General features: G+C 40.4%; 1 protein-coding gene across 1 annotated transcript in view; it reads right to left on the bottom strand.

Moving 5' to 3' along the window:
- Positions 1 to 19663, bottom strand: part of LOC121875188 (serine/threonine-protein kinase 17A-like) — a 138637-nt gene extending 118974 nt beyond the window's left edge. The window contains exon 1 of the mRNA XM_042379636.1: positions 18522 to 19663. Within this exon, the coding sequence (XP_042235570.1) occupies positions 18522 to 18661 (140 nt within the window). The 5' untranslated portion in view covers positions 18662 to 19663. The remainder of the gene's footprint in view (positions 1 to 18521) is intronic.
- Between the last annotated feature and the right edge of the window lie 7130 nt (positions 19664 to 26793).

Genomic DNA, 26793 nt, shown 5'->3' with positions numbered 1-26793 from the left:
CTGTTTATCTGTTAGCAACCCTATCTTTCATCACACATCACCTATAGCCCTTCTCTCCCTCTGTTTATCTCTTAGCAACCCTATCTTTAATCACACATCACCTATAGCCCTTCTCTCCCTCTGTTTATCTCTTAGCAACCCTATCTTTCATCACGCATCACCTCTGCTTTCTCTCCACTGTTTATCTTATTGTAACCCTATCTCTCATCACACATCACCTATAGCCTTTCTCTCCCTCTGTTTATCTGTTAGCAACCCTATCTCTCATCACACATCACCTATAGCCTTTCTCTCCCTCTGTTTATCTCTTAGCAACCCTATCTCTCATCACACATCACCTATAGCCTTTCTCTCCCTCTGTTTATCTCTTAGCAACCCTATCTTTCATCACACATCACCTATAGCCTTTCTCTCCCTCTGTTTATCTGTTAGCAACCCTATCTTTCATCACACATCACCTGTAGTCTTTCTCTCCCTCTGTTTATCTCTTAGCAACCCTATCTTTCATCACACATCACCTATAGCCCTTCTCTCCCTCTGTTTATCTCTCAGCAACCCTATCTTTCATCACACATCACCTGTAGTCTTTCTCTCCCTCTGTTTATCTCTTAGCAACCCTATCATTCATCACACATCACCTATAGCCTTTCTCTTCCTCTGTTTATCTGTTAGCAACCCTATCTTTCATCACACATCACCTATAGCCTTTCTCTCCCTCTGTTTATCTCTTAGCAACCCTATCTTTCATCACACATCACCTATAGCCCTTCTCTCCCTCTGTTTATCTCTTAGCAACCCTATCTTTCATCACACATCACCTATAGCCCTTCTCTCCCTCTGTTTATCTGTTAGCAACCCTATCTTTCATCACACATCACCTATAGCCCTTCTCTCCCTCTGTTTATCTCTTAGCAACCCTATCTTTAATCACACATCACCTATAGCCCTTCTCTCCCTCTGTTTATCTCTTAGCAACCCTATCTTTCATCACACATCCCCTATAGCCTTTCTCTCCCTCTGTTTATCTCTTAGCAACCCTATCTCATCACACATCACCTATAGCCTTCTCTCCTCTGTTTATCTCTTAGCAACCCTATCTTTCATCACACATCACCTATAGCCTTTCTCCCCGTCTGTTTATCTCTTAGCAACCCTATCTTTCATCACACATCACCTATAGCCCTTCTCTCCCTCTGTTTATCCACTATTCCTCTGGTTACTAATTTTTTAATAATTTTCCCAGTTTTCATTACCTTCCTCCCTTTCTCATTTATTTCTCACGTACATTATTTTCTGAAGCGCGTAGAAGAAGCACAAGCGATACAGTTTTACCAATGGTGAAATGTGAGACAATAGTATTAAGAACGTGATTTTTCATCGCTTGCTTTTCATTCACTTATACCTACTTTCAATCGTTCATACCTGTTTCAGTCACTTATACCTGTTTCAGTCGCCCATACCTTTCAATCGTTTATACGTGTTTCAATCACTTATACCTATGTTTCAGTCAATTATACCTATTTCAGTCACTTATACCTACTTTCAATAGTTTTACCTGTTTCAGTCACTTATACCTATTTCAGTCACTTATACCTACTTTCAATAGTTTTACCTGTTTCAGTCACTTATACCTATTTCAGTCGCTAATACCTTTCACTCGTTTATACTTGTTTCAGTCACTTATACCTACCATTCTCCCACTTATAATGTACCTATCTTTCAGTCATCTATACCTACATATATCTCTTCTATATATGTTCTACTCATTCACTTCCTTCTATCCTCCTCCGTTGTCTCACTTCGTCTATTACATTCCAGTGAGGCAACATTCTCAACATTTTCTTACACATTCTTCCACCTGACTTTCAACACTTGTGTGCATTCCTCTTTTTATTTATATCTAAATCATTTTATCAGTATTTTGTTTCTTATTCAGCTTACTAGTGTTACTTTCTAATCTAGTTTATTCTTTTTTACATCTTAATTTTCGTTATTTTCTATCTTTCTTTTTTTTATTTACATGTCATACATTCCTATATTTGTCATTTATACCTAACTTACTACCATTTATGCCTACCTTTCTGTCATTTATGCCTACCTTTCTGTCATTTATGCCTACCTTTCTGTCATTTATGCCTACCTTTCTGTCACGGTATATATAATTTGTAATAAAAGTTTAAAGTCCTGCTATAATAGTCGAGATAAGTTTATTTCTCGAGAAACAGGACCGCCATTTTCAATGACGTCACAAGTTTCAAACCCACATCTGCAGTCTTAGGTAGTAGAAAGGATGGCCGCTTCAGACCCCAAATGCCACGTTCAGGTAAGTTTTAAGGGTGTTTTTTTTATGGTCTAAGTCATGGACATTTCGTAAGTGAAGAAATGTGCCGTGAAGAGCAGCTTCAAACATAGGTTGGATGGATATATGAGCGATAGGGGTTGGGTGTAAATGGGACAGCCCAGTATGGGCCAATAGGCCCGCTGCGGTTTCCTCCATTCTTATGTTTTTTTGGACATAAAAAACTCCCATGTTCACATCAGCTCAGCTGTCATGTACTCTTACCTGGTAGACTTTCTCTTTTTTTTCTGTGTATTTACAGAGTATATCAGTACTAGATGGAGCTAGGAGTAAATTTAGAAGTGATGACATTGTCTGGACTTTGTTTTGAGAATGCTAGTTAAACACGATAACATAGTGCTGTTATTGTGTTGATGACTCACTAATGAACCATTGGGATATATCATCATTTTTATTAACTAATGGGTACAATTTTACTTTAACTACCATAAGTATTTGGATGTAAATTTTAAGTTTTGGTCGTTCCTGTACTTAAGACATGCAGACGATGTTTTTTTCTGGTGGTTTGTGATGTGTTATGAACGATTTAGACCTTCATTTATATCGGAAATCACAATTTTTTAGTTACTAACCCCCCCCCCTCCCTCCCTTTACCGATGTATGTTAAGCTATCCTTATAACTCATCATACCCTAACCAAACCTAACCTAACCTATGATCTGTATTTTCTGATGCAATCGAAAAATGTTTTGCGACAGAAATCCTGTAGAGATAATGTGTCTTATTGTTTAAAGTACTTAACCCCATAGTTAGAATCTTAAGGTTCCCCAGATGACCAAAACCAAAATAATACCAATATTGTTTGGAATGTTTATACTGTGAAATTTGTTGTGTGGGCAACTATTATCCACTGAATTAGTTTATGTGCTTCGTAATATTTATATGTTTAAAGTAGTATTGCTGTGATGCACAGTAAAGCACAATTAATTATCTAATATTTATTTACAGAGCCGGTCATCCGAGAAGGTTGGACAACTACAGTTGGCTGCCTCCAGCTGGGAAGCTCGCCCCCAACCAGTGACGTCACAACTAATCACAGAGCTTTTCGCAATCATGTGACTTTTTAACAACTTTAACCCTTATTTTTAACACTTTTTGGCCCAATTTATTTAAAAATATCATTACCATAGTGAATTTAAGCGTTTTCTTTACCCATTGACCATCCATCTTACGAAAAAATTCCGACCGCCAACTCGTCCATTAACTACTCGACGAATCTTACCTTCCATCTTTTATACTTTACAACACAAGTTTGCTGAAATTCAAAACAACGTATACAGCGTATATTATTCAGTTAATTATACCCATCTTAATAACGCAGATTATTATTCAGTTATTCAGATTAAAAATAGCTATTCGGGCATTAACTTAATATTTTCTTCAGTATCAATTTATCATCTCGTTTTCCACGTCCTCAGTTCCACCAGCTCTCCTCTTCCCTTGTATCCACACATCACCAACTCCTCAGCCCGTGTCTTTCTTCCTCCTTCCCCTGCCCGTCGCCGGCCACCCCACCTTCACTTCCTCCTGGCCGTGGTTAAGGCGTATAAGGTATGCCGACATTGACCACAATCCCCAAGCCAGCGCGCCAGGCTTCCTGTGCTCCGCCATATTTGTTGTTGTCTTATTAAACACTCGTGTACCCTCACCGACCTTACACGTGGGGCTGCCTGGCTGACTGGCGTCCGGCCCCTGCCAAAAACTGTCTGTGGGCATGTGTCAAAAACTGTGGTGCTGAGGAAGGGTTTGGGGGCACAGGATCGTAAACGACATAGCGGAGGTGTGTGTGTGTGGAGGTATGGCGGGAAGTGTCGCCTGGTGGGGCTCTTAAGAATATATGGGAAAGTGACACAATGTGACACCCGTATCTAAAACACACACTTGAGTGATGCTTTATATATATATATATATATATATATATATATATATATATATATATATATATATATATATATATATATATATATATATATATATATATATTTCATTAGCCCAATAAAGCACGCGGACTTCTACAGCCCAGTCCCAACCATTGTAAAAATTATCAATAACTTGTAATAAATCAGTGTATTCACTCCCAGTAAATACTACTTCTTGCACTGTCACTATGTTGAAATGCTCTGTAGTTTGAGCTTTTCCCCATCTAGTTATTATATATCTTATTTATATCACTTATGTTATTTGTATATTATTTGTAATTCGAAACCCATTCCCCAAATATGTAACTGAATATTTTCAGCCTTCTGGCTGCTATGCTCTTTCAGTAAACCGTTAATTATTATTATTATTATTATTATTATTATTATTATTATTATTATTTATCAACACCACACCCCACCAGGTAGCGTTCCCCGGTCACAGTCATGGGCTCGTGGCCCGTGGGTTCGAATCATGGTGGGGTGAGGTGTTGATTATATATATATATATATATATATATATATATATATATATATATATATATATATATATATATATATATATATATATATATATATATATATATATATAACGTTTTTTTGGCGAAATCGGTTATTTTGCAAAATTACCGGTTGGCATATTGGTAATTTTGCGAAATAACTTACAGACAACCAAAACTAACCTAACCTTATGGTTAGGTTAAGTGAGAGGTTAGGTTTTGGATGGCTCTTGTAGACTGACACAGTTAAGTGGTCCTGTTCTTTTTTCAACTTCAGTTAGCCTGTTTGTAAGTGATTTTGCAAAATTACTAATATACAAATAAGCAAACCGGTAATTTTGCAAAATAACCGATTTCGCCAAAAAACGTTATATATATATATATATATATATATATATATATATATATATATATATATATATATATATATATATATATATATATATATATAATGAGAGAGAGAGAGAGAACAATGACTCGTTCAAAGTATCGTTAATGTGACTAAAATATTGCATTATGTTATATAAATTAAAGCACGTCATTATTTTACTTACAGGAGAGAGGACTAGTAACTCAAGCGACAGTTACATACTGTACTGTGAGGCAAATGTGAGGTGAGGACCACCACACTTCAACACCTTGTTAAGCCAACAACTAGAGAGTGAGTCACAACCAGGCAGGAGGACCTGGTGTGGACACACTACTATATAATATTAATTACTGAAGTGTTCGGGAACAAACTTCCAACACTGGTGTCATCAACTGTCTTCAGCAATGGATCTTATAAGAACCTAATGTCACTATCAGACATTGTGCACGATACGAGCACTTGATTTTAGATACAATGATTACACCGGTCAACACAATTTTTCTGGCACAAGGTTTTTAAACGGATTTTAAGTAAATTTGGGGTGCAGAATCCAAATATGACTTTGGTTTTTGTCTATCACATCAGGTTTTTGAGATATACCATATTGCACTTTTGCTGGGAAACGTAAACTTTTGGATCAAAATTGACGGTTTAAACATGTATACATAAATTTTTTCAGCATTATAATTTGTATTTTTCTATAACCAAAAATTGTTAATATCAAATTGGAAAGTTAATGCACATATAATATTTAAATGTAACATTGAAGGGTGAAAAAAACAATTAATGTACGGTAGAAATAGTGCAAGTATTAAGATCAAGTTACAGTTACATAAACTTCCTCTTTTTGGCCGATCTCTTATGTACAGCTTCTGGAATGTCTCTCATCAAACTCCAGCAGTAGTCCGCCATCATGTTCGAGTCCCATCGACCTTGGTAACGTTCTTCCATTACTTTAATGTCTTGATGAAAGCGCTCCCCTTGCTCCTCGCTCACTTCTCCCAGATTTTCTGGAAACTCGTCCAAGTGACTGTGTAAGTAGTGAACCTTGATACTCATTCTGCATCCAAGTGCTTGTAAACTCAAGAGCAGCTCTTCCACAATTTCTTGATAGTTGTCCGCTTTCTTGTTCCCTAAGAAGTTCCGCACCACATTAGAGAAAGCATTCCAAGTTCTTGCCTGTGCCTCAGTCATTGTTGCAAGGAAGTGTGGATCTCTGAGTAGTGTTCTTATTTGAGGTCCATCAAAAATCCCTGCCTTTTTCTTCTCGTCGCTAAGACTTGGAAAGGTTGAGCATATATATCTGAAACACTCTCCACTATGATCAAGAGCCTTGACGAATTGCTTCATGATACCAAGTTTTATGTGCAGAGGAGGAAGGACAATGTTTTTCCTGTCAACCAGAGGATCGTTAATGATATTCTTGTCACCAGGCGTCAAACTATGTCTTGGTGGCCAATTCTTTTTCACCCAATGGTCTGCTGTAGCCCTGCTGTCCCAGTAGCACAGAAAACAGGGGTATTTTGTGTACCCTCCTTGCTGGCCCAATAGAAAGTTTACCATTTTCAAGTCCACACAAATTAACCATTCATGAGCATGGTATTGCAACCTCTCTAGAACAGTCTTAATGTTTTCATACTCTTCTTTAATTTGTACAGAATGTCCGATTGGAATTGAACCATACTTGTTTCCGTTATGAAGAAGAACACATTTCAAGCTCCTTTTAGAACTGTCAATAAAAAGTCTCCAATCCTTACTATCATATGCTGGTAGTCCCATGGAGAGAAGAAGTCCTTCTACATCATTACAAAAAACAAGCTGGTCATATGAATGAAAGTACTTCCGCAGTTGCTCTTCTCTGTTGCGATAAAAGGAGACACTCGTGCCAGGTTTTAAGAGTCGTTTCTCTTGAAGCCTGGAAGCTAACAATTCAGCAGACTGTTTTGGCAAATTTAGATCTCTGACCAGATCATTCAATTCTGACTGAGTAAACAACGTTGGCTTTTCACAATCTTCACCAGATGGCTTGAAAAGATCAGTCTCTTCATCTTCATCAGTAGAAACAGGTGAATTCCGGTCTATATCCTCAATCTCTGGTAGCTCAGTAAATTCTGGCACGTTACGTGATGGAGCAAATCTGAGATCAGATTTGGATTCAGCACCTTAAAGTTAGTAAAAAAACAGTTAAAAGGTTTCATGCCAGAAAAAAAAAATTGTAGACCAGTGTTATAGATGTATTGATAAACAGGCCTATATATTCATCGCCATAAAAGTCCACACTGGTTCATCATAGACAGTGCAGGTGTACAAATAAAAAGTTAATAGAACCAATAATAGCACAAGAAATTTCCTCTAAAAGTAAGATTAACAAAATATACAATAACATGTAATCTTAAAAATCCTTGTTGAGTAAACATAGGCAGCCTCTCAAGACACTTTTAATTTCCACATAGTATAAAGTTTCATAAAATAATCCCATCAATTTTCCCCGAAGACTTAAGTTAACGAGAGGCCCACCAAGAAATCGATCAAGGTGAGGAAGACAGTAAACAGAGCGCCCGGCATATTGCCTCATACTACTGTACTTAAGCAGTTGAATAAGTCACCCTCTATGTACAGAACTAAACAATATGTTTGAAATACTCTGTAACATTCAGTATCTTGACCACTCGGGTCTGTTATGGTGGGTTACCTCTATTCTAATCCTTTTGCGATACCGCTCTCAGGATGAGTATGGGGCCCACAATAGAGTAGCCGCTGTGCGTGACAAAAAATAAAATAAATCAATTCTCCTTCCCCTACGTTATCTGTGTGATATTCTGAATAGCGTTGACCTTTTTGACGCTAAAATGTTATGACTGCGCAAACACTAATGTCGTTTAGTGTGTAACAAGTTTATTAACCTCACTAGTCCTACATAAAACTATGAACATGTCGTATTTAATTAGACATTTTACTTACTGCGATAATCGATTGAACTCAACGCTTAATTCTTTCAACATTATTTGTTAAACTGAAGAAATTTTAATACCAATTCATATTTTTTGTTTTAAATCTAACGCATATGAATTAATCAACATTATTGTTTAACATGATTTTGTTTAAATCCAGCACTTCCCAAACTTAGAAAACGCGGACGATGCGTCATAATTTTTATCTACAAATAGACCCAGGACAATTAATTAAAGCACTTATAAAGGAGTATTAAGTAATACCAATACTTTCATGACAAACAGTCTACCTGCTTGGTATAAATATGTAGCCAAAATCTTAAAAACGCAAAAGGACACATTTATGTGCCAATTAAGGTGTTAGTTAGCCTAGTCACTCCTGAAGCAACACAGCAGCATTCATCACTAACCTTGACTGTGTGTGTGTGTGTGTCTGTTCCGTGCTTGGTGTCAATGAAACGTTTGTTTTGCACACTGCCAGGCGACGTTTTAATAATTTTTTTGCTTTCGTATATATTCGGCTGTGTAAGTGTACATCGTGTGTGTGTGTGTGTGTGTGTGTGTGTGTGTTATGTACGTTAAATGTATACGCGTGTTCCTATGTACAATGTCTGTGTTGCTTATATACGAGTATATATCCCGATATATATATATATATATATATATATATATATATATATATATATATATATATATATATATAGAGAGAGAGAGAGAGAGAGAGAGAGAGAGAGAGAGAGAGAGAGAGAGATGAAAAGTGTGTGTGTTTGTGTGTACGGGCAGGAAGTGTGTGTGGGAGCCCGGCCCTGTACACCAACGGCCGCCAGACCCGTTGTGCCACTCCGGATACCCGCATCAACACTCCTTCCCATCCACAACCCAAACACCTAATTCACAACGACTGAACCTCAACTCTCAACTAATCCACAGTTCCATCTTCTAATATACATAACTTCTAAGATAAATACACAAAGTGGAGTACTTTTTATTGTATTCAAGAGACTATGTCATCGCAGACTAGGCTATATGCGAGTAACCGGATTTTACGAGAATGAGTCACCAATCCTCGCGTCCCTTCATTAGTTGACACATGTCGCTGGATATTAAACTTTCTTATTTTTACCTAATACAGGTATGAATGTATCACAACGATACTAAATTACGTATAATATTTAAAATGTTAAGTTATATTTGTTTTTGTATTTCATGGTTAGGATGGTGATGAATATTAGGTAATTGACAATTCCTCTGACTAGTCGCTCTTGCCTCTACTACTACCCACACAAGGGACTCTCAATTTCAGGGATTCTTCCACACTCAAATTTCCTGAAGCTGCCAAGTTTAGCAGAGGCCTACTGTTGTCATTCTGTGACACTCAACACCATGGCTGCAACCAGTGATGAGAGGAGGTCGAGACAATGCACCTAGAGTTGCATGGACAGCGTGTTGTGACCAAGAAAAGATCAATACAGTATTGCAATATTCAAGCGACCCGCTTATATATTATCTGTAGAGCAATATATGGCGGGACAGTCGAACGTAATGTGTTCTCTCCCTCACTCTTTAATCCCCTCCTCCCCTTCCCTCACTCTCCCTCCCTTTGTGTTTGTGTGAAAAGCTGCCCTGAATATTAGCGCCCATAACGACTATTTTTAAATTCTATTTCCCACTATACATCAAATATCTAGTAATAATTAACACAAATATCACACCAGGAAATAATCTTTCTTATATACAACAAAAATGACTCACCCAACCTGACTAAACATATCACGTTACATAAAATAATAAAACTAAGATTTGCAGGTCTGCGTCCTTGTGCTGCCATATTTAAACCTGACAAGCTGAGGTGAAGTTTAAAAGCCCTTTAAAGGAACGCCGAGGGGGGGTGATAAAGTCACGTGACTATGTATGGAATGGCAATTAAATACACAAAATACTACCATATATTTATGTTTTAAAGTAGATTACCGGCACGTCAAAAAAGTCCCGAATAATTTTAGTGATTACGGACACAATTAGGACGAAACTGAAATACAAGAGCACAAATTTAAAATAATAATACCTGTATAAGATACGACCAGTAATTTAAGGCGTTGTCGTTTAGTGGTCGTCTCACTGATGCACACATGATTATTTATTTACACCTATGAAAATGTTATCCTTACATAGTAATGACTTTACTATAATGCTCACCAAATAATGAAAACGCGTTTTTTTTTTTTTACATTATAGCGAAAAGAACTATATACATGATGTAGATGTGGGGTGACAACAGCAGAGGATTATTTGAACTTAAACTACTGAATTGTAAGGTAACACTAATATACTAATACTACTAATAATAACAACGGTGCAGGTTCGCGCCAGATGGACTCCCAGTTCACCTAGCCATGAAAGGGTTCCTAACTTTAAGGTTGGAGAAGTGAAAGCGATTAAGTACAGAGCTGGCCACACCGCCCCTATGAACCATGAGGACTACGGGACTCATTTCAAAGGTGATAAAATTAGTCACTACTACAACCTGCTCATATACGGTGCACGAACACAAGATTCGGGACATATTCTGATGGCTTACACAAACCTAATATGTATGTAATAAATTGTATTACTCAATGTACAAAAGTATGCGTTGGGAAATACAATAATGAACGTGCTGAAGTATGTACAGGAATGTACTGAAGGATGTACACAAGAATGTACTGAAGGATACACAGTAATGTACTCAAAGGGGCACTGAAGGAGGTACTCAGGAATGCACTCAAAGATGCACGTAGGAAAGTACTATGTACTCAGGAATGCACTGAGTAAGGTATTATTTGACGGCCTGACGAGCCGTATTATGGAATGTTATATGGAGTAGCCTAAGGATATTAGACTACTGTACTGAGGTAGCCTGAGGATATTAGACTGTACTGTACTGAGGTAGCCTGAGGATATTAGACTGTACTAGTGTACTGTAATGAGGTAGCCTGAGGATATTAGACTGTACTGTACTGAGGTAGCCTATGGATATTAGACTGTACTGTACTGAGGTAGCCTGAGGATATTACTGTACTGAGGTAGCCTGAGGATATTAGACTGTACTGTACTGAGGTAGCCTGAGGATATTAGACTGTACTGTACTGAGGTAGCCTGAGGATATTAGACTGTACTGTACTGGAGGTAGCCTGAGGATATTAGACTGTACTGTACTGAGGTAGCCTGAGGATATTAGACTGTACTGTACTGAGGTAGCCTGAGGATATTAGACTGTACTGTACTGAGGTAGCCTGAGGATATTAGACTGTACTGTACTGAGGTAGCCTGAGGATATTAGACTGTACTGTACTGAGGTAGCCTGAGGATATTAGACTGTACTGTACTGAGGTAGCCTGAGGATATTACTGACTGTACTGAGGTACTGAGGATAGCCTGGACTGTATACTAGGTAGCCACTGTACTGAGGTAGCCTGAGGATATTAGACTGTACTGTACTGAGGTAGCCTGTACTGTACTGTGAGGTAGCCTGAGGATGTTAGACTGGACTGAGGTAGCCTGAGGATATTAGACTGTACTGTACTGAGGTAGCCTGAGGATATTAGACTGTACTGTACTGAGGTAGCCTGAGGATATTAGACTGTACTGTACTGAGGTAGCCTGAGGATATTAGACTGTACTGTACTGAGGTAGCCTGAGGATATTAGACTGTACTGTACTGAGGTAGCCTGAGGATATTAGACTGTACAGCACTGTACTGTACCCCTACCGTACTGCACTGTACCCCTGTATTGTACTGTACTAAGGTAGCCTGAGGATATTATATAGATGTACTGGACTAGGCTAGACTGTGCTGTACCGTACTGGACTAAGGTAGGCTGAGGATATTAGATAGAATAATAATAATAATAATAATAATAATTAACGGTTTATTGAAAGAGCTTGGCAGCCAGAAAGCTGAAAATATACAGTTACATATTTGGGGAATGGGTTTCGAATTACAAATAATATACAAGTAACATAAGTGATACAAATAAGATATATAATAACTAGACTGCACTGTACCGTGCTGTATTGTAGTGTACTAATGTAGGCTCAGGATATTAGATACATTTTCATTGTACTGTATAAAAATAGCTACTGGAGAGAGAGAGAGAGAGAGAGAGAGAGAGAGAGATCCACAACAACGGCTCTATATTCCGATAGTTCATTGGTTTGAAGGTCTACTGTACCCGAACCCTTGTCGACCCATGAATCACTGGGAGCGGCGGAGTTAGTTCTTAATATAACTACAGTATATATAAGTCAAGACAGTTTACCCTCCAACACCTCTCTCCCCTCCGTCAACACACTACCTGTACCCTCAGCTCAGTGATTTCAACGATGTAATATCAACCCATCTTAACAGCCTCGTGGTAAAGCAGTGGACTTTCCCGGATACTTATGCGCATTATATACACGTGAGGGTCATGTAGGTACGGGGGATAAGGGATTTTTAACACCTAATAGGTATATTTTTGTATGATACAGTGTGTTACCTGTTATACTGTAACTTAATCCATAATGAAAAGTAACAATCATTACCTTAAAGCCAGCAAGTACATTACAGAGCTTGCCAAGTGTCGCGGGAACTCTGACCACAACTGTACCTGAAACCTATACTGCGTACTGTGTTGGTCCAGGGTTCCAGTCTGCGTACGGACTCGACAAAACCACAAACAACTACACAAGGCTGTCATTATCTCCCTACCTACACTCTCAGGAAATCGACAGTAATCTTCATATTAATAAACGGAGATACAAATACACTGTATATGACATACCGTCAATAATCCTGAATCAAAACAAATACAATAAATAATAATAATAATAATTGTATCTCAGAGAATGGAAAGTGCTATACTTGTCGGCCACTATGTTATTAACATACCTGGAATGAGTGAATAATGATCATGTGTGACAGCTACTCGACTGTCGGAGGTATGTGCCGTCCTACATGAAATACGCTAAACAATAAGCTAATACAGCATTTGTTTCAGTTTCAACTGAATGTTGACGCTAAGTGATGCTCCGTGTAGGTCAATCTATATCAATTCACCCCAAATAAATATAAAAGTTTGGTGTTAATCATAAATAAAACTGTAATTCTAAGAAAACATTAAATAAAGATACCGCGCTTTAGATTAATTATATTTTCAATAATTTATATAATTTTAAAACAAGTGCGCGCGCACGCGCGCGCTGTGTGTGGGGGGGGGGGTGGTTTACGTGGGACGGTGGCCTAAAGCAGATTTACAGGTACTGCTATATCACAATTTTTTGCAGTAGATTTTTAATTTCAACAACATAACTTCACGTCATGGTTGTTGAGTTAAAACCTTCATTGTCAGACAAAAACACTGTAGCATTACTGTTGTTTATAGTTTAGCCTCAATCACTGGGTACCCTGGACAGTGCACATCCTAATCTACTTACTCTTACAAATTCATGACGATGGATTTAAGTTTTTTTTTTAATATGTTAAGTAATATATTTTTGTTTTCATTTACTGGAGTTTGCAAAACATTGTCGCTTTAAATATACTGTAGTAATAACAAGGTCCAGAAAATTTCCCTGGGAACAAAACTTGGACATGACGTGAGTGTGTCAACTCTCACTCCAGACACCCTGAGGGCCTTAACATACTGTCTAGTATTGTGTTCACTGCAAGTTGTTTGTATTGTACATCTAAGTACGTGCGTGCGTGCGTACACACACACATACACACAGTATAGATTTTGGGTTGACTGGTCGAGAAGCGACGTAGAAGTCCTCGGGGCCAGCAGTGGAGTTTTGAGCCATAGTAAATTTTAAAACCCTGGCTCGAAATTCCTTATACAGTAAGTATACACCGACTTACTAAGCTCATAGTAAAGTTGATATACATCTTTTAGCTACATGATAGCGACCCAGAAGGACTAAGTTAATGATCGCGCAACTTTATTCAGTCTATGGGTTAATGGTAGCCTATATCCCACCCAGGAAAAATGAGCGCAGGTCCAGCCTCACACCAATGACCATTCTTTGTGAGCCACTTAAAACTTTCTCGCCCACAATATTGTTGTTCTAACATCGCTCCACAAAGAAGGTGAAATCGCTGAACTTTCGACGGCTTTCTCAAAATCAAGGACGAACCCCGTGACTCTGATAAACACTTAGGTAATATTGGGACTGAAATTTAGCTCTCATTGAACGGAAAAGTTGGACCCCCCGCCCAACACACCTGGCCAGTACAGAAGGTTTATAGCGGCCTAATCTGCAACAATATGCCACCGGCAAAGGAAAGCGTGCCTTTTTAGAGCACACAAAACACATCGACGTGACCTAAATTATAAAATTGGTGGCTGGGCTCCACCACAGAGCCCATCAAACACTTATTGACAGCCACGACAGATACGGCTCCTTCACCTGGAGTCTTCTTCCAATACTCCCGTCTTATATATCCAAAATAACTCTAAACATAATTCATAACCCTCACAGTTATCAACTAATGTTGGGCTCATCAGGTAAGTCGTTAATTAATTGGTGTCCTACAGTTTACTGCGAAAGAATACCCTTTGGCTATCTATATCTTTTGTGGATCGTCGCCAGAACAAGGGCGCAAAGATTTTTCTTAAAGAGCGTTATTTTTTATTCTGCATCACCAGCTAAAACTATACTGTATGTATGTATGTATGTATGTATGTATGTATATATATATATTTATATATATATATATATATATATATATATATATATATATATATATATATATATATATATATATATTTCATGTAGATCCACAATGGAAACGTGCCACACATTGCCAAGTGTCCGGGGAATTTGAACTACAACTGCAGCTACGTGTTGGGAGCTGTGAGGTTGGTCGACACTCTTGCCATAAGTTATTTATTCTTTTTGTAATATCTACATAAAAATGCTTGCAGATATGGTAATAATTATAGTTTATAATTTTAAAACGTTCTCTATATAAACATAACCGAACCGAACCATAACCCAAGTTAGTACATACTGATGCCATCATTCTTATCAACATAGCCTGTTCATACGTTGACATCGGTTCGAGCTAATCCACAATTATCCTCAAAACGATTAACAGACACTCACTTTTATACTGTACCGCATATAACACACACCCACACTAACTCTGGCTACAGTAAACTATGGAAACTTTCCCGATAATTCACAATGGCCGAGAAATCTTGATAATGGACCATAACTCATTTAACTAGGCGGTAATCTTGACACCTTTGGCTATACATTGCAACTTATGGTAATTAAAGCTACAGACCTCATGGTAATTAAAGCTATACAACTTATCGTAATTAAAGCTATACAGTACAGCTCATGGTAATTAAATCTATACAACTCATGGTAATTTAAAGCTATACAACTCATGGTATTTAAAGCTATACAACTCATGGTAATTTAAGCTATGTGATTTATGGTAAGTTAAGCTGTATAAATGCGGGTAAACCATGGTAGTAGTCAGCCAGGAAATCTGAGAACTTATAATTTACTTTATGGCAAACGAACAATTCCAGTGAAGGACGGAAAACTCATATTCCAAGTAAGAGAACTGAGAGAGAGAGAGAGAGAGAGAGAGAGAGAGAGAGAGAGAGAGAGAGAGAGAGAGAGAGAGAGAGAGTGTGTGTGTGTGTGTGTGTGTGTGTGTGTGTGTGTGTGTATGTGTGTGTGTGTGTGTGTGAAAAGAAAACCAGGAAGAAGGAAGGAGTGGAAGGAGGTAGGTGAGAGGGAGATGAGCCAGCCCCCTGCATCACTACCTCCCGTCAAGTTATGAATAATGTGAGTCACCACACCAGGAACTGTTTGCTGGCACTGGCACTTACAGACAACCGGGGCACACATACACCACTACAGGACAGAGAGAGATACAAGGATGAAAGAGGGAGGGAGGGTAAAAAATATGGAGGTGTGAGGGCAGGGGAAGGAGAGGGCGATTCAAGGATGGAGGAGAGAGGAAGGGGAGGGAGGGAGGAAGAGAGATAAGGATGGAGAAGAGGAGATATACAAGGAGGAATGAATGGGGGGAGGGAAGAAGGGAGAAATACCAGGATGGAGGAGAGAGATGAGGGATGCTGGTGGGAGGGAAGACGTAATAGGATGTGGGAGACAAAGGGTGGATGGTACAACAATCTTCCCCACTTGAATACGAGCATTTCACCCCATGGGTACGATAACTTAACCTTGTCATGCTACCACTAAATCACTATTGTCTAGCTAGAGACTCTCAAAGGTTCGTGCAATGAATAATTTCGTTAATTTAAATCGAAATAATACATTTAACTTAATGACTTCAAACATTAAAACACCAACAATACCAGTACAATATACAACTTTAAGATTAGATAAGAGACTGGCTTAACTACATTTGTTCACCTAACGCCAATCAGCAGACGAGATAACATTTGAATTTATTTTTACGTTAATGTATACTAATTAAGGTAGAAACTACGATTATGCTGTTTTTTTAGCTTAAGTCAGACAACTGATTTATTTACGTCCTTTAATCATAAGGAATATTCATCGTGGAGTACAACAAATTAATAATAAACAAACGAAATGAACTTCCACAGAAACATCACTTTACCCTGTCCAACAAACGTAACTTTTGTAACACCATAACCATGATGTACTCACATAATAAGGCGGTAAGTACAATAAGCAGCCCTCAACACCACGATACAATATTCAAATGCAATAATAAAAATATTTAAAGGCTATTAACCTGCAATAACAGCCTAGGATAGCCATTACAGCTCTCAGTAAATATTACCAAGATTTACTACAGTATTATCACACTGAAAGGAAGTTGGACATACCCCTCAAGACTTCCAAAAACAGATGATGTATATTTCACTTTATGTTGTCCTCGTTTTAGCTTCCCCTCCTGCCACTCTTGTGGATTTTGACAATAAAGAGGTTTAGAATGGTTCCCTCCAGCTCTGAGATATGGTCGATTAACTTCAAGTTTTCACCGACGCCCCAGTCCAGTTACACATTGTCATTTCACAATAAAAAATCCATTAGGCTATGTTTACCTTATCAAGTCAGTCAAAAATATATGGGTGATAAATACAATGCTGAATAATCACCCGATAGACATCAAGTGTCAGGTTTACATCAAAATTTTGTGTAGAGTTTATGCAACGTCACAAAAACTGGGTTACCCCTCTGAGTACGGGAACTTACAATTGGTTAAGGTAGGTTACGGTTAAGGAAGATAGGTTACGTGTCAGAAATTGGGAGGCCAGTTGCAAATGCCCATATGACAGGTAGAACGTCAACAGTGCCCTAAATCGTAAGGCTACCCAGTGTTTGGGCGTTTTGTGGTTTAAAAAAAAATGTTATACGGTACCTTCCGCGACGTACAAAATGTTAAAGATTCTGTATGATATAATTGCACTAGATGGCAACTCTACCGTCAGGGTAATTTGCTTAGCTTTTATTTATTTTAAAATTGATCAATACACGATGGACATACAGACAGACTGAGGGACGTTAATAGTTTTATAAAACAATAAATTTAAGACAAAACATTATCATTTACATAATTACAAGTTAAACATTTCTTGGTTAAATCAACTAAATGCTTACCACTATTTGTTTACCTGCACAGCCATGTTAAGTACCGTGATGAATCACTGTGAACGTGTATGACGACTTTCATTAATAAATATATACAGTATCAGTAAATAAGAGATAACGTCACAATCCTTATATATTTATGTAATTTCCTGAAACACTGGGTGGAAACCAAACGTACCGGACATGGTGACCACAAAACCTAAATCAAATACTGTAATACAGAAATGATTCTGCACAATAACCGATTTTTTTCGATCATAAAGTTTTTTTTTTGGGGGGGGGGCAAATGCTAAGTCCCGTATATATAATTTTATAATTTAGGATTATCTACTTCAGTTAATTAAATACAACTGTTTTTAAGGACGCCTAGAAAACATTAGATATAATCAAATGTCCATCGAGTCTATCAGCCACAATAAACATACAGTATACTGTACTTCCACAATGCATCACTATTTTGTTTTCCAGAGACGCACATGGGCAAGGTGCCAGCGGCCACCACAAAAGATAGCTGGATCGTACACAACCCGAATATACAGTATATACCAACTTAATATGAATCATTGGAATACTGCGTTGAGCAAACATATAAAACATATCAGAGAGGTATGTTAAACTAAACGTTACCAAATATGTCGTGACAAACATACCCACAGTGGGCAACATTGTTAGTAGTGTTGCCACCTTCCACCAACCATTTCACGACTTAGCATAAAAAACTTCATACACGAGTTTTAACCATGGCCGTTTAATACATGTACCAACCCTACACTATTATTAATTTATCTGGTATATTTACCTGGCAAAGGGAGTTTGTTCCACGTCATAGTGGTCAGAGATGGGCTCCCGGCTTATGAGCTTGTCGAGGGCCTCTTGGGTAAGTTCTAAGTAACCTTTATGGGCGTCGAGAACAACCACGCCCGCGCCCACGGTCTTCATGTCTACTGGGGGCTGATGCTGCCTCTTAGTCACACACAAGATAAATCCCAAGATAATAATACCAGTTCTGAATGGCAGAAGGAGTTGTCCAGTGTTCTTGTGGTCGTCTGTGACTCGTGATGGAATAACATAAAATGTTCGTCTTAAATCAAACTCCACTTTCACTTGTTATCATCAATGAACGGTTTTCATTTGGCCTGATTTTGTTACAAAACCAGAGCTAATAAACATATCTTAGGCAACTAACTCTCTTAACATGAAAATCACAATTACGACGGAACTGTGACCAGCGGTGTTATGTTACATAGTTCACCGGAGACTTATATGGAAATGAGGTTTCTGAAAAGTTCCTCAAGTGGTAGGTGAAGCCTGGAGTGTCAATCACAAGTTATGGGTCTACACATGGTCCCAACGGTCCTGCCACCCACGTTACCAGATCACTGTACACACGTTCACTGAATCCATTCCAAGTGTTGAGGGACGAGAGCAGGTGGCGTATGAGACACGTGGGTGAGTGTTTGGCAGTTTAAAAGACACTTGTAAGTTGAGGTGTGTGGGGGTTGAACGGGTATTCTTCAAGGCTGCCTCAACCACCCTCATAGTCTCCATCCACTCACTGTCTTCCTCACCAATGTTTCTCTCTCATCACACTGTAAAGTTTCCGGCACCACATGATAAATACTGCCACATCATAATGGTTGTTAGCACATTGTTACCACACATCCCTCTATGGTAGTTAGTAAACGGGGGTCCGCTGGTTGCTGGCAACACTGCAAACCATCCAACTTCTCTATGGCATTTAAACTTGAACGATCTTCCTCTCTTAACTCGTTTCCAATTAACTTTTTCAATCTTTCACAGGCTGGATTATCCTCACAACGTCGCTCACACTAATTGCCACCACAATAATTGCACAATTTGTCACAAGATAAATATTTTTTAATTGTAGTGTTTCATGGGTGGCCGGAAGACACGTGATAATATCCTCTTCCCACCCCGGCATCAGCGCTTCTAATTCTCGTGCGCTTGGCCGCTTGTACCCACGCTGCCAGCGCCGCCACCCACACTGTCATACCGCACCACTCCTGGGATTCATTCACCATAGGATATCCCAATTTGGGCAGAGAATGATAAGTGACCTGTGTTATACTATAACACAACTTCCTTTATATTTAGATCAAACTATCACACTGACACAGTGAAATGTCAGAACACACAAGACTGACGTAGATTATTCCGTTCCGTCGTTCGAAAACTTTACAGGGGTTAAGTAAATTATGTATAGTAGCACAGCGCGTTACAGTAAGGATATATTGTACACATTATGATATATATCTTACGGTAAATAGGGATAATCACTAGATAAGCAATAAAATACAACTAAAAATTTTAGACAACTTTTGGTTTTCACTGCTGGTAAAAGTTACTAAAAAAATAATACTAAGTGTAAATTTGGTTCCCTTAATATTGATAATATTCCTTCATAGTATATATATATATATATATATATATATATATATATATATATATATATATATATATATATATATATATATATATATAGAGAGAGAGAGAGAGAGAGAGAGAGAGAGAGAGAGAGAGAGAGAGAGAGCATACCTATTATTATTATTATTATTATTGTTATTATTATTTTATGATTAATTGTTGTTCTTGTATTATAACAAGCTTTTGGACTACAGTATCTTTAATTATCTTTAATTTTCTATCTATACGAAATTTTCCTTTTATAAAACACTTTACTATACAAATGTAACTTAAAGAATTAAGCGATGATCTAAACTGTACAAGATAATCATTAACATTGCATACGAATTATGTTTTTCACCTGGACTTATTAAATTACACTGACGCCTCTTGGAGTTAAGGCTACGGAATCCTAACACTGATGCCTCTTGGAGTTAAGGCTACGGAATCCTAACACTGACGCCTCTTGGAGTTAAGGTTACGGAGCCTTAACACTGAGGGGTTTACCGCTTCGTTAACGGATCTTGCTGGGGAAATACCAAGATGACTGATATATACAAGAGCCCGTTGTGTCCAATACTATCAACAGCGTGGAACAGTACAGTGACTGACCACCCGATCAACTAGTGAGCTGACCACTGACGAACTCGATAAGTGATGTGATACATGGACGGATCTTCAACACCAGTGTTCAGGGGAAGTTGACGGAGGTGTGAAAACTGCTGACGTAGGAACACACATATCCCATTTACTTCATAATATTCATCCTCCAGTTTCACAGCAAATGCTATAAATATCACACACACAAACACTTCCAAACTATCTACTTCTGAAGTTATTATTATTCCCACTGCATGATTACTCTTATTTGTTTTCCCTGGTATCATAAACAATGACATGTAATATTAACATTTAATATTACCCGACATTATTATTATTATTATTATTATTATTATTATTATTATTATTATTAATATTATTATTATTATTATTATTATTATTATTATTATTATTACTGTACACCACTACACACACAGACACTCCGCCAGCATCTCTGACTCACTCACTCACCGTTTTTTATCCAAGTGAGGACTGCCTCCTTATACGGGCTCCCAGCAACTCTCCCCGCAGTCCATGTTAAGCCTGGGCGCTCCACGCCACGCCCACACGCCACACCGCCACGCCCACACGCTCATTACTCTTACACAGGTGTAGCGGACAGCGTGTGTGTGTGTGTGTGTGTGTGTACTGTAACATAAAAAAAACTTGTTGTTTTATGTATTTTTCTGCGTTTCAACATCTACGGTCTTTTTGCACGTACTCTACGTAAGTCCATACACTTAACAACAACTATTAAAATGTAAGGACAGTAATCGACATGCAGGTGAGAGTGAGGTGTAAAATGTGAGAGTGAGGTGTGAGAGTGGTTTGTGAGAGTGAGGTGTGAGGTGTGAGAGTGGGTTGTGAGAGAGAGGTGTGAGGTGTGTGAGTGAAGTGTGATGGAAGAGTGAGGAGTGAGTGAGGTGTGAAATGTGAGTGAAGTGTGAGGTGTGATAGTGAGGTGTGAGGTGTGTGAGTGGAGTATGGGATGGAAGAGTGAGGTGTGAGTGAAGTGTGAAATGTGAGTGAGGTGTGGGGTGTGAGAGTGGGTTGTGAGAGAGAGGTGTGAGGTGTGTCAGTGAAGTGTGAGATGGAAGAGTGAGGTGCGAGTGAGGTTTGAAATGTGAGTCAGGTGTGAGGTGTAATAGTGAGGTGTGAGGTGTGTGAGAGTGAGGTGTTAGATGGAAGAGTGAGGTGTGAGTGATGTGTGAAGTGTAATAGTGAGGTATGAAAGTGAGGTGTGAGGTGTGACAGAGTGATGTGTGCGAATGAGGTGTGATGTGTGCTAGAGTGAGGTGTGAGAGTGAGACCTGAGGAATAAGGATTTAGCTGTGAGTGTGGTGTGAGGTGCGAGGCATGAAGAGTGATACTTGAAGAATGATTTGTGAGAGTGAGGTCTGAAGGAGTGAGGTGTGAAGTGTGACTGTAGTGTGAGAGTGAGGCGGAAGAGTGAGGCGTGAGAGTGAGGTGTGAGGAATAAGACTGAAGCCTGAGAGTGAAGTGTGAGGAGTGAGGTGTGACATGTGAGAGTGAGGTGTGAGGAGTGAGGCACAAGTGTGAAGTGTGAGAGTGAGGTGTGAGGAGTGAGGTGTGAGGAGTGAGGTGTAAAAGTGAGGTGTAACAGCGAGGTGAAAGAGAAAGGGGTGAGGAGTGAGGTGTAAGTGTGAGGTGTAAGAGAGAGGTGTGAGAGTGAGGTGTAAGAGTGAGGTTGAGAGTGAGGTGTAGGAATGAGGTTTGAGAATTAAAGTGTGAGGATTGAGGTGAGAGGAGTGAGGGGTGAGGAGTGAAGTGTAAGTGTGTGGTGTAACAGTGAGGTGTGAGAGTGAGGCGTAAGATTCAGGTATAAGAGTGAGGTGTAAGACTAAGGTGCGAGAAGGGAAGTGTAAGAGTGGGTTGTGAGGAGCGAAGTGTGAGATTGAAGTGTGAGAGTGAGGTGTGAGGAGTGAGGTGTGAGAGTGAGTTGTGAGAGTGAGAGGTGAGGTGTGAGGTGTGAGAGTTAGGTGTGATGATTGATGTGAAAGAGTGAGATGTGAGGAGTGATGTGTAAGAGTGAGGTGTGAGAGTGAGTATGAGGATTTAGGTGTGAGAGTTGAAGTGTGAGAGTGAGGTGTGAGGAGTGAGGTGTGAGAGTGTGGGGGAGGAGTAAGGTGTGAGGAGTGAGGTGTGAAGAGTGAGGTATAAGAGTGAGGTGTGAGGAGTGAGGTGTTAGAGTGAGGTGTCAGAGTGAGGTGTAAGGAGTGAGGTGGAGTGAGGTGAAAGGAGTGAGGGTTGAGGAGTGAGGTGTAAGAGTTAGGTGTAAGAGTGACGTGTGAGGAGGAGGTGTAAGAGTGAGGTGTAAGAGTGAGGTGTGAGATGTTAGGAGGAGGTGTAAGGAATGAGGTGTAACAGTGGGGTAAGTGAGGAGGAAGGAAAGGAGTGAGGAATGAGGAATGAGGTGTAAGAGTGAGGTGTAAGAGTGAGGTCTGAGGAATAAGTCGAGAAGTGAGATGTAAGAGTGAGTGGTAAGAGGAGGTGTAAGAGGGAGATGCAAGGAGGAGATGTAAGGGAGTGAGGTGTAAGAGGAGGTGTAGGAGTGAGGTGGGAAGGAGTGGGGTTGGAGGAGTGAGGTGTAAGAGTTAGGTGGAGGACGGATGAGTGTAGGAGTGAGGTGTAAGAGTGAGGTGTAATGAGCGAGGGATGAGGAGTGAGGTGTAAGAGTGAGGTGTAAGAGCGAGGTGTGAGAAATTAAGTGTGAGGAGTGAGGTGTAAGACTAAGGTGTAAGAGCGAGATGTGAGAGTGAGGTGTAAAAGTGAGGTGTAAGGAGTGAGTTCTAAGAGTGAAGTGTAAGAGTGAGGTGTGAGAAGGGAAGTGTAAGAGTGAGGTGTGAGAAGGGAAGTGTAAGAGTGAGGTGTGAGGAATGAGGCGTAACAGTGAGGTATGAGGAGTGAAGTATAAGAGTGAGGTGTCAGAGTGAGGTGTGAGACTGAGGTGTGAGGAATGAGTTGTGAGGAGTGCGGTGTTAGAGTGAAGTGTACGAGTGAGGTGTAAGAATTAAGGTGTGAGAGCGAGGTGTATGAGTGAGGTGTATGAGTGAGGTATAAGAGTGAGGTGTATGATTGAGGTATGAGAGTGAGATGTGAGGAGTGAGGTGTAAGAGTTGGGTGTAAGAGGAGGTGTAAGAGTGAGATGTGGGGAGGAGGAGGTGCAAGAGTGAGGTGTAAGAGTGAGGTGTAAGAGTGAGATGTGAGGAGTGAGGTGTAAGAGTGAGGTGTAAGAGTGAGGTGTAAGAGTGAGATGTGAGGAGTGAGGTGTAAGAGTGAGTTGTGAGGAATAAGTCGTGAGAAGTGAGATGTAAGACTGAGTAGTAAGAGTGAGATGTAAGAGTGAGATGTGAGGAGTGAGGTGTAAGAGTGAGGTGTAACAGTGAGGTGTAAGGAGTGGGGGTGTGATTGTAAGAGGAGGTGTGAGCAGTGAGGTGTAAGAGTGAGGTGTAAGAGTGAGAGGAAGGAGGAGGGGAGGAGGAGGTGGAGAGGAGGTGTGTGATGAGGAGGTGATTGATGTAAGAGTGAGGTGTGTGAGGAGCGAGGTGTAAGAGTGATGTATAAGAGGGAGGTGTATGAATGAGGGATGAGGTAAGAGTGAGGGGATGAGTGAGGTGTGATGAGGGAGGTGTGTGATTGAAGAGGGGAGGGAGGAGGTAAGAGGAGGTGTGGGAGAAGGAGGTGTAAGAGGATGAGGAGGAGGTAAGAGGAGGTGTAAGAGAGGTTAGGAATGAGGTGGGAAATTAAGGTGAGGAGGAGGTAAGAGGATGTAAGAGTGAAGTGTGGAGGGGTGAGGTAGAGGAGGTGAGGGAGGAGGTGAGAAGTGAGGTACGAATGAAGCGGAGAGGATGGATGAGGAGGAGGTGTAAAAGGAGGTGTAAGAGTGAGGTGTAAGGTGAGGTAAGAGGAGGTAAGAGTGAGTAAGAGTGAGGTGTAAGAGTGAGGTGTAAGGAGGGGATGAGGAGGAAGTGTAAGAGTTAGGTGTAAGAGGAAGGCAGAGAAATTATGAGGAGTAAGGTGTAAGATAAAAAGAGTGAGGTGTAAGAGTGAGGTGTTAGTAATGAGGTGTGAGAAATTAAGTGTGAGGAGTGAGGTGTAAGAGTGATGTGTAAGAGTGAAGTGTGAGGAATAAGTCGTGAGAAGTGAGATATAAGAGTGAGGTTTAAGAGTGAGATGTGGGAAAGTGAGGCTAAGGAGGAGGAGTAAGGTGTGAGGAGTGAGGTGTGAAGAGTGAGGTATAAGAGTGAGGTGTGAAGAGTGAGGTATAAGAGTGAGGTGTGAGGAGTGAGGTGTTAGAGTGAGGTGTCAGAGTGAGGTGTGCGATGGAAGAGTGAGGTGTGAGTGATGTATGAAATGTGAGTGAGGTGTGAAGTGAAATAGCGAAGTATGAAAGTGAGATGTGAGGTGTGACAGAGTGATGTATAAGAATGAGGTATGAGGTGACCTAGAGTGAGGTTAATGAGTGAGACCTGAGGAATAAGGATTTAGGTGTGAGTGTGGTGTGAGGTGCGAGGCATGAAGAGTGAGACTTGAAGAATGAGGTGTGAGAGTGACGTTTGAAGGAGTGATGTGTGAGGAGTATGGAGTGGGGACTGTAGTGTGAGAGTGAGGCGTGAGGGTGAGGCGTGAGAGTGAGGCGTGAGGAGTGAGGTGTGAAAAGTTAGGTGTAAAAGTAAGGTGTGAGAGTGAGATGTGAAGAAGTGTGGTGTGAGATGTGAGGAATAAGGAGTGAGGACTGTAGTGTGAGAGTGAGGCGTGAGAGTGAGGCGTGAGAGTGAGGCGTGAGGAGAGAGGTGTGAGAGTGAGGTGTGAGGAGTGAGGTGAGAAAGTGAGGTTTGAGAGTGAGGTGTGAAAAGTGAGGAATGTAGTGTGAGAGTGAGGTGTGAGGTGTGAGGAATAAGGAGTGAGGAATGTAGTGTGAGAGTGAGGTGTGAAGTGTAAGGAATAAGGAGTGAGGAATATAGTATGAGAGTGATATGTGGGAGTGAGGTGTGAGAGTGAGGCGTAAGAGTGAGGTGTGAGAATTGAGGTGTGGATTGAGGTGTGGATTGAGGTGTGAGGATTGAGTTCTGTGAGTGCCGTGTAAGAGTGAGATGTGATTAGTGGGGTATGAGGAGCGAGGTGTGAGAGTGAGGTGTAAGAGTGAGGTGTGAGGAATGAGGTGTGAAGAGCGAGGTGTGAGAGTGAGGTGTGAGAGTGAGACGTGAGGAGTGAGGTGTGAGACTGAGACGTGAGGAGGAGGTGTGAGACTGAGGTGAGAGATGTGAGACTGAGACGGAGGAGGAGGTAAGAGCGAGGTGTGAGAGTGAGGTGTGAGAGTGAGACGAGGAGGAGGTGAGAGTGAGTACGTGAGGAGGAGGCATGAGGAGCGAGGCGTGAGAGTGAGGCAGAGTGAGACATGAGGAGGAGGCAGGAGGGAGCGAGGTGTGAGGAGGAGGTAAGAGGAGGTGAGGGATGAGGTGTGAGACTGGAGACGAGGAGTGAGGTGTGACTGAGACGTGAGGAGTGAGGCAGGTGTGAGACTGAGACGTGAGGAGGAGGGGAGTGAGGTGAGAGGAGGTGTGAGAGTGAGACGTGAGGAGGAGGTGTGAGACTGCAGACGAAGAGGAGGTGTGAGGGATGAGGTGTAAGAGTGAGGTGTGAAAGTGAGGCGTGAGGGGTGAGGTGAGAGTGGTGACGTGAGGAGGAGGTGTGAGGAGCGAGGTGAGAGTGAGGTGTGTGAGTGAGACGTGAGGAGTGAGGTGTGAGGAGCGAGGTGTGAGAGTGAGGTGTGAGAGTGAGACATGAGGAGTGAAGTATGAGGAGCGAGGTGAGGAGTGAGGTGTGAGAGTGAGACATGAGGAGTGAGGTGTGAGAGGAACGTGAGGAGTGAGGTGTGAGAGTGATGTCACACATGTTAGTATAGATCACCACACATGTTAGTATAGATCACCACACATGTTAGTATAGATCACCACACATGTTAGTATAGATCACCACACATGTTAGTATAGATCACCACACATGTTAGTATAGATCACCACACA

The sequence above is a fragment of the Homarus americanus genome, unplaced genomic scaffold, assembly GCF_018991925.1.
Source record: "Homarus americanus isolate GMGI-L3 unplaced genomic scaffold, GMGI_Hamer_2.0 scaffold36970, whole genome shotgun sequence".
Lineage (NCBI taxonomy): Eukaryota > Metazoa > Arthropoda > Malacostraca > Decapoda > Nephropidae > Homarus > Homarus americanus.
Note: the sequence above shows the minus strand (reverse complement) of the source record. Positions and strands in the feature narration are given on the sequence as shown.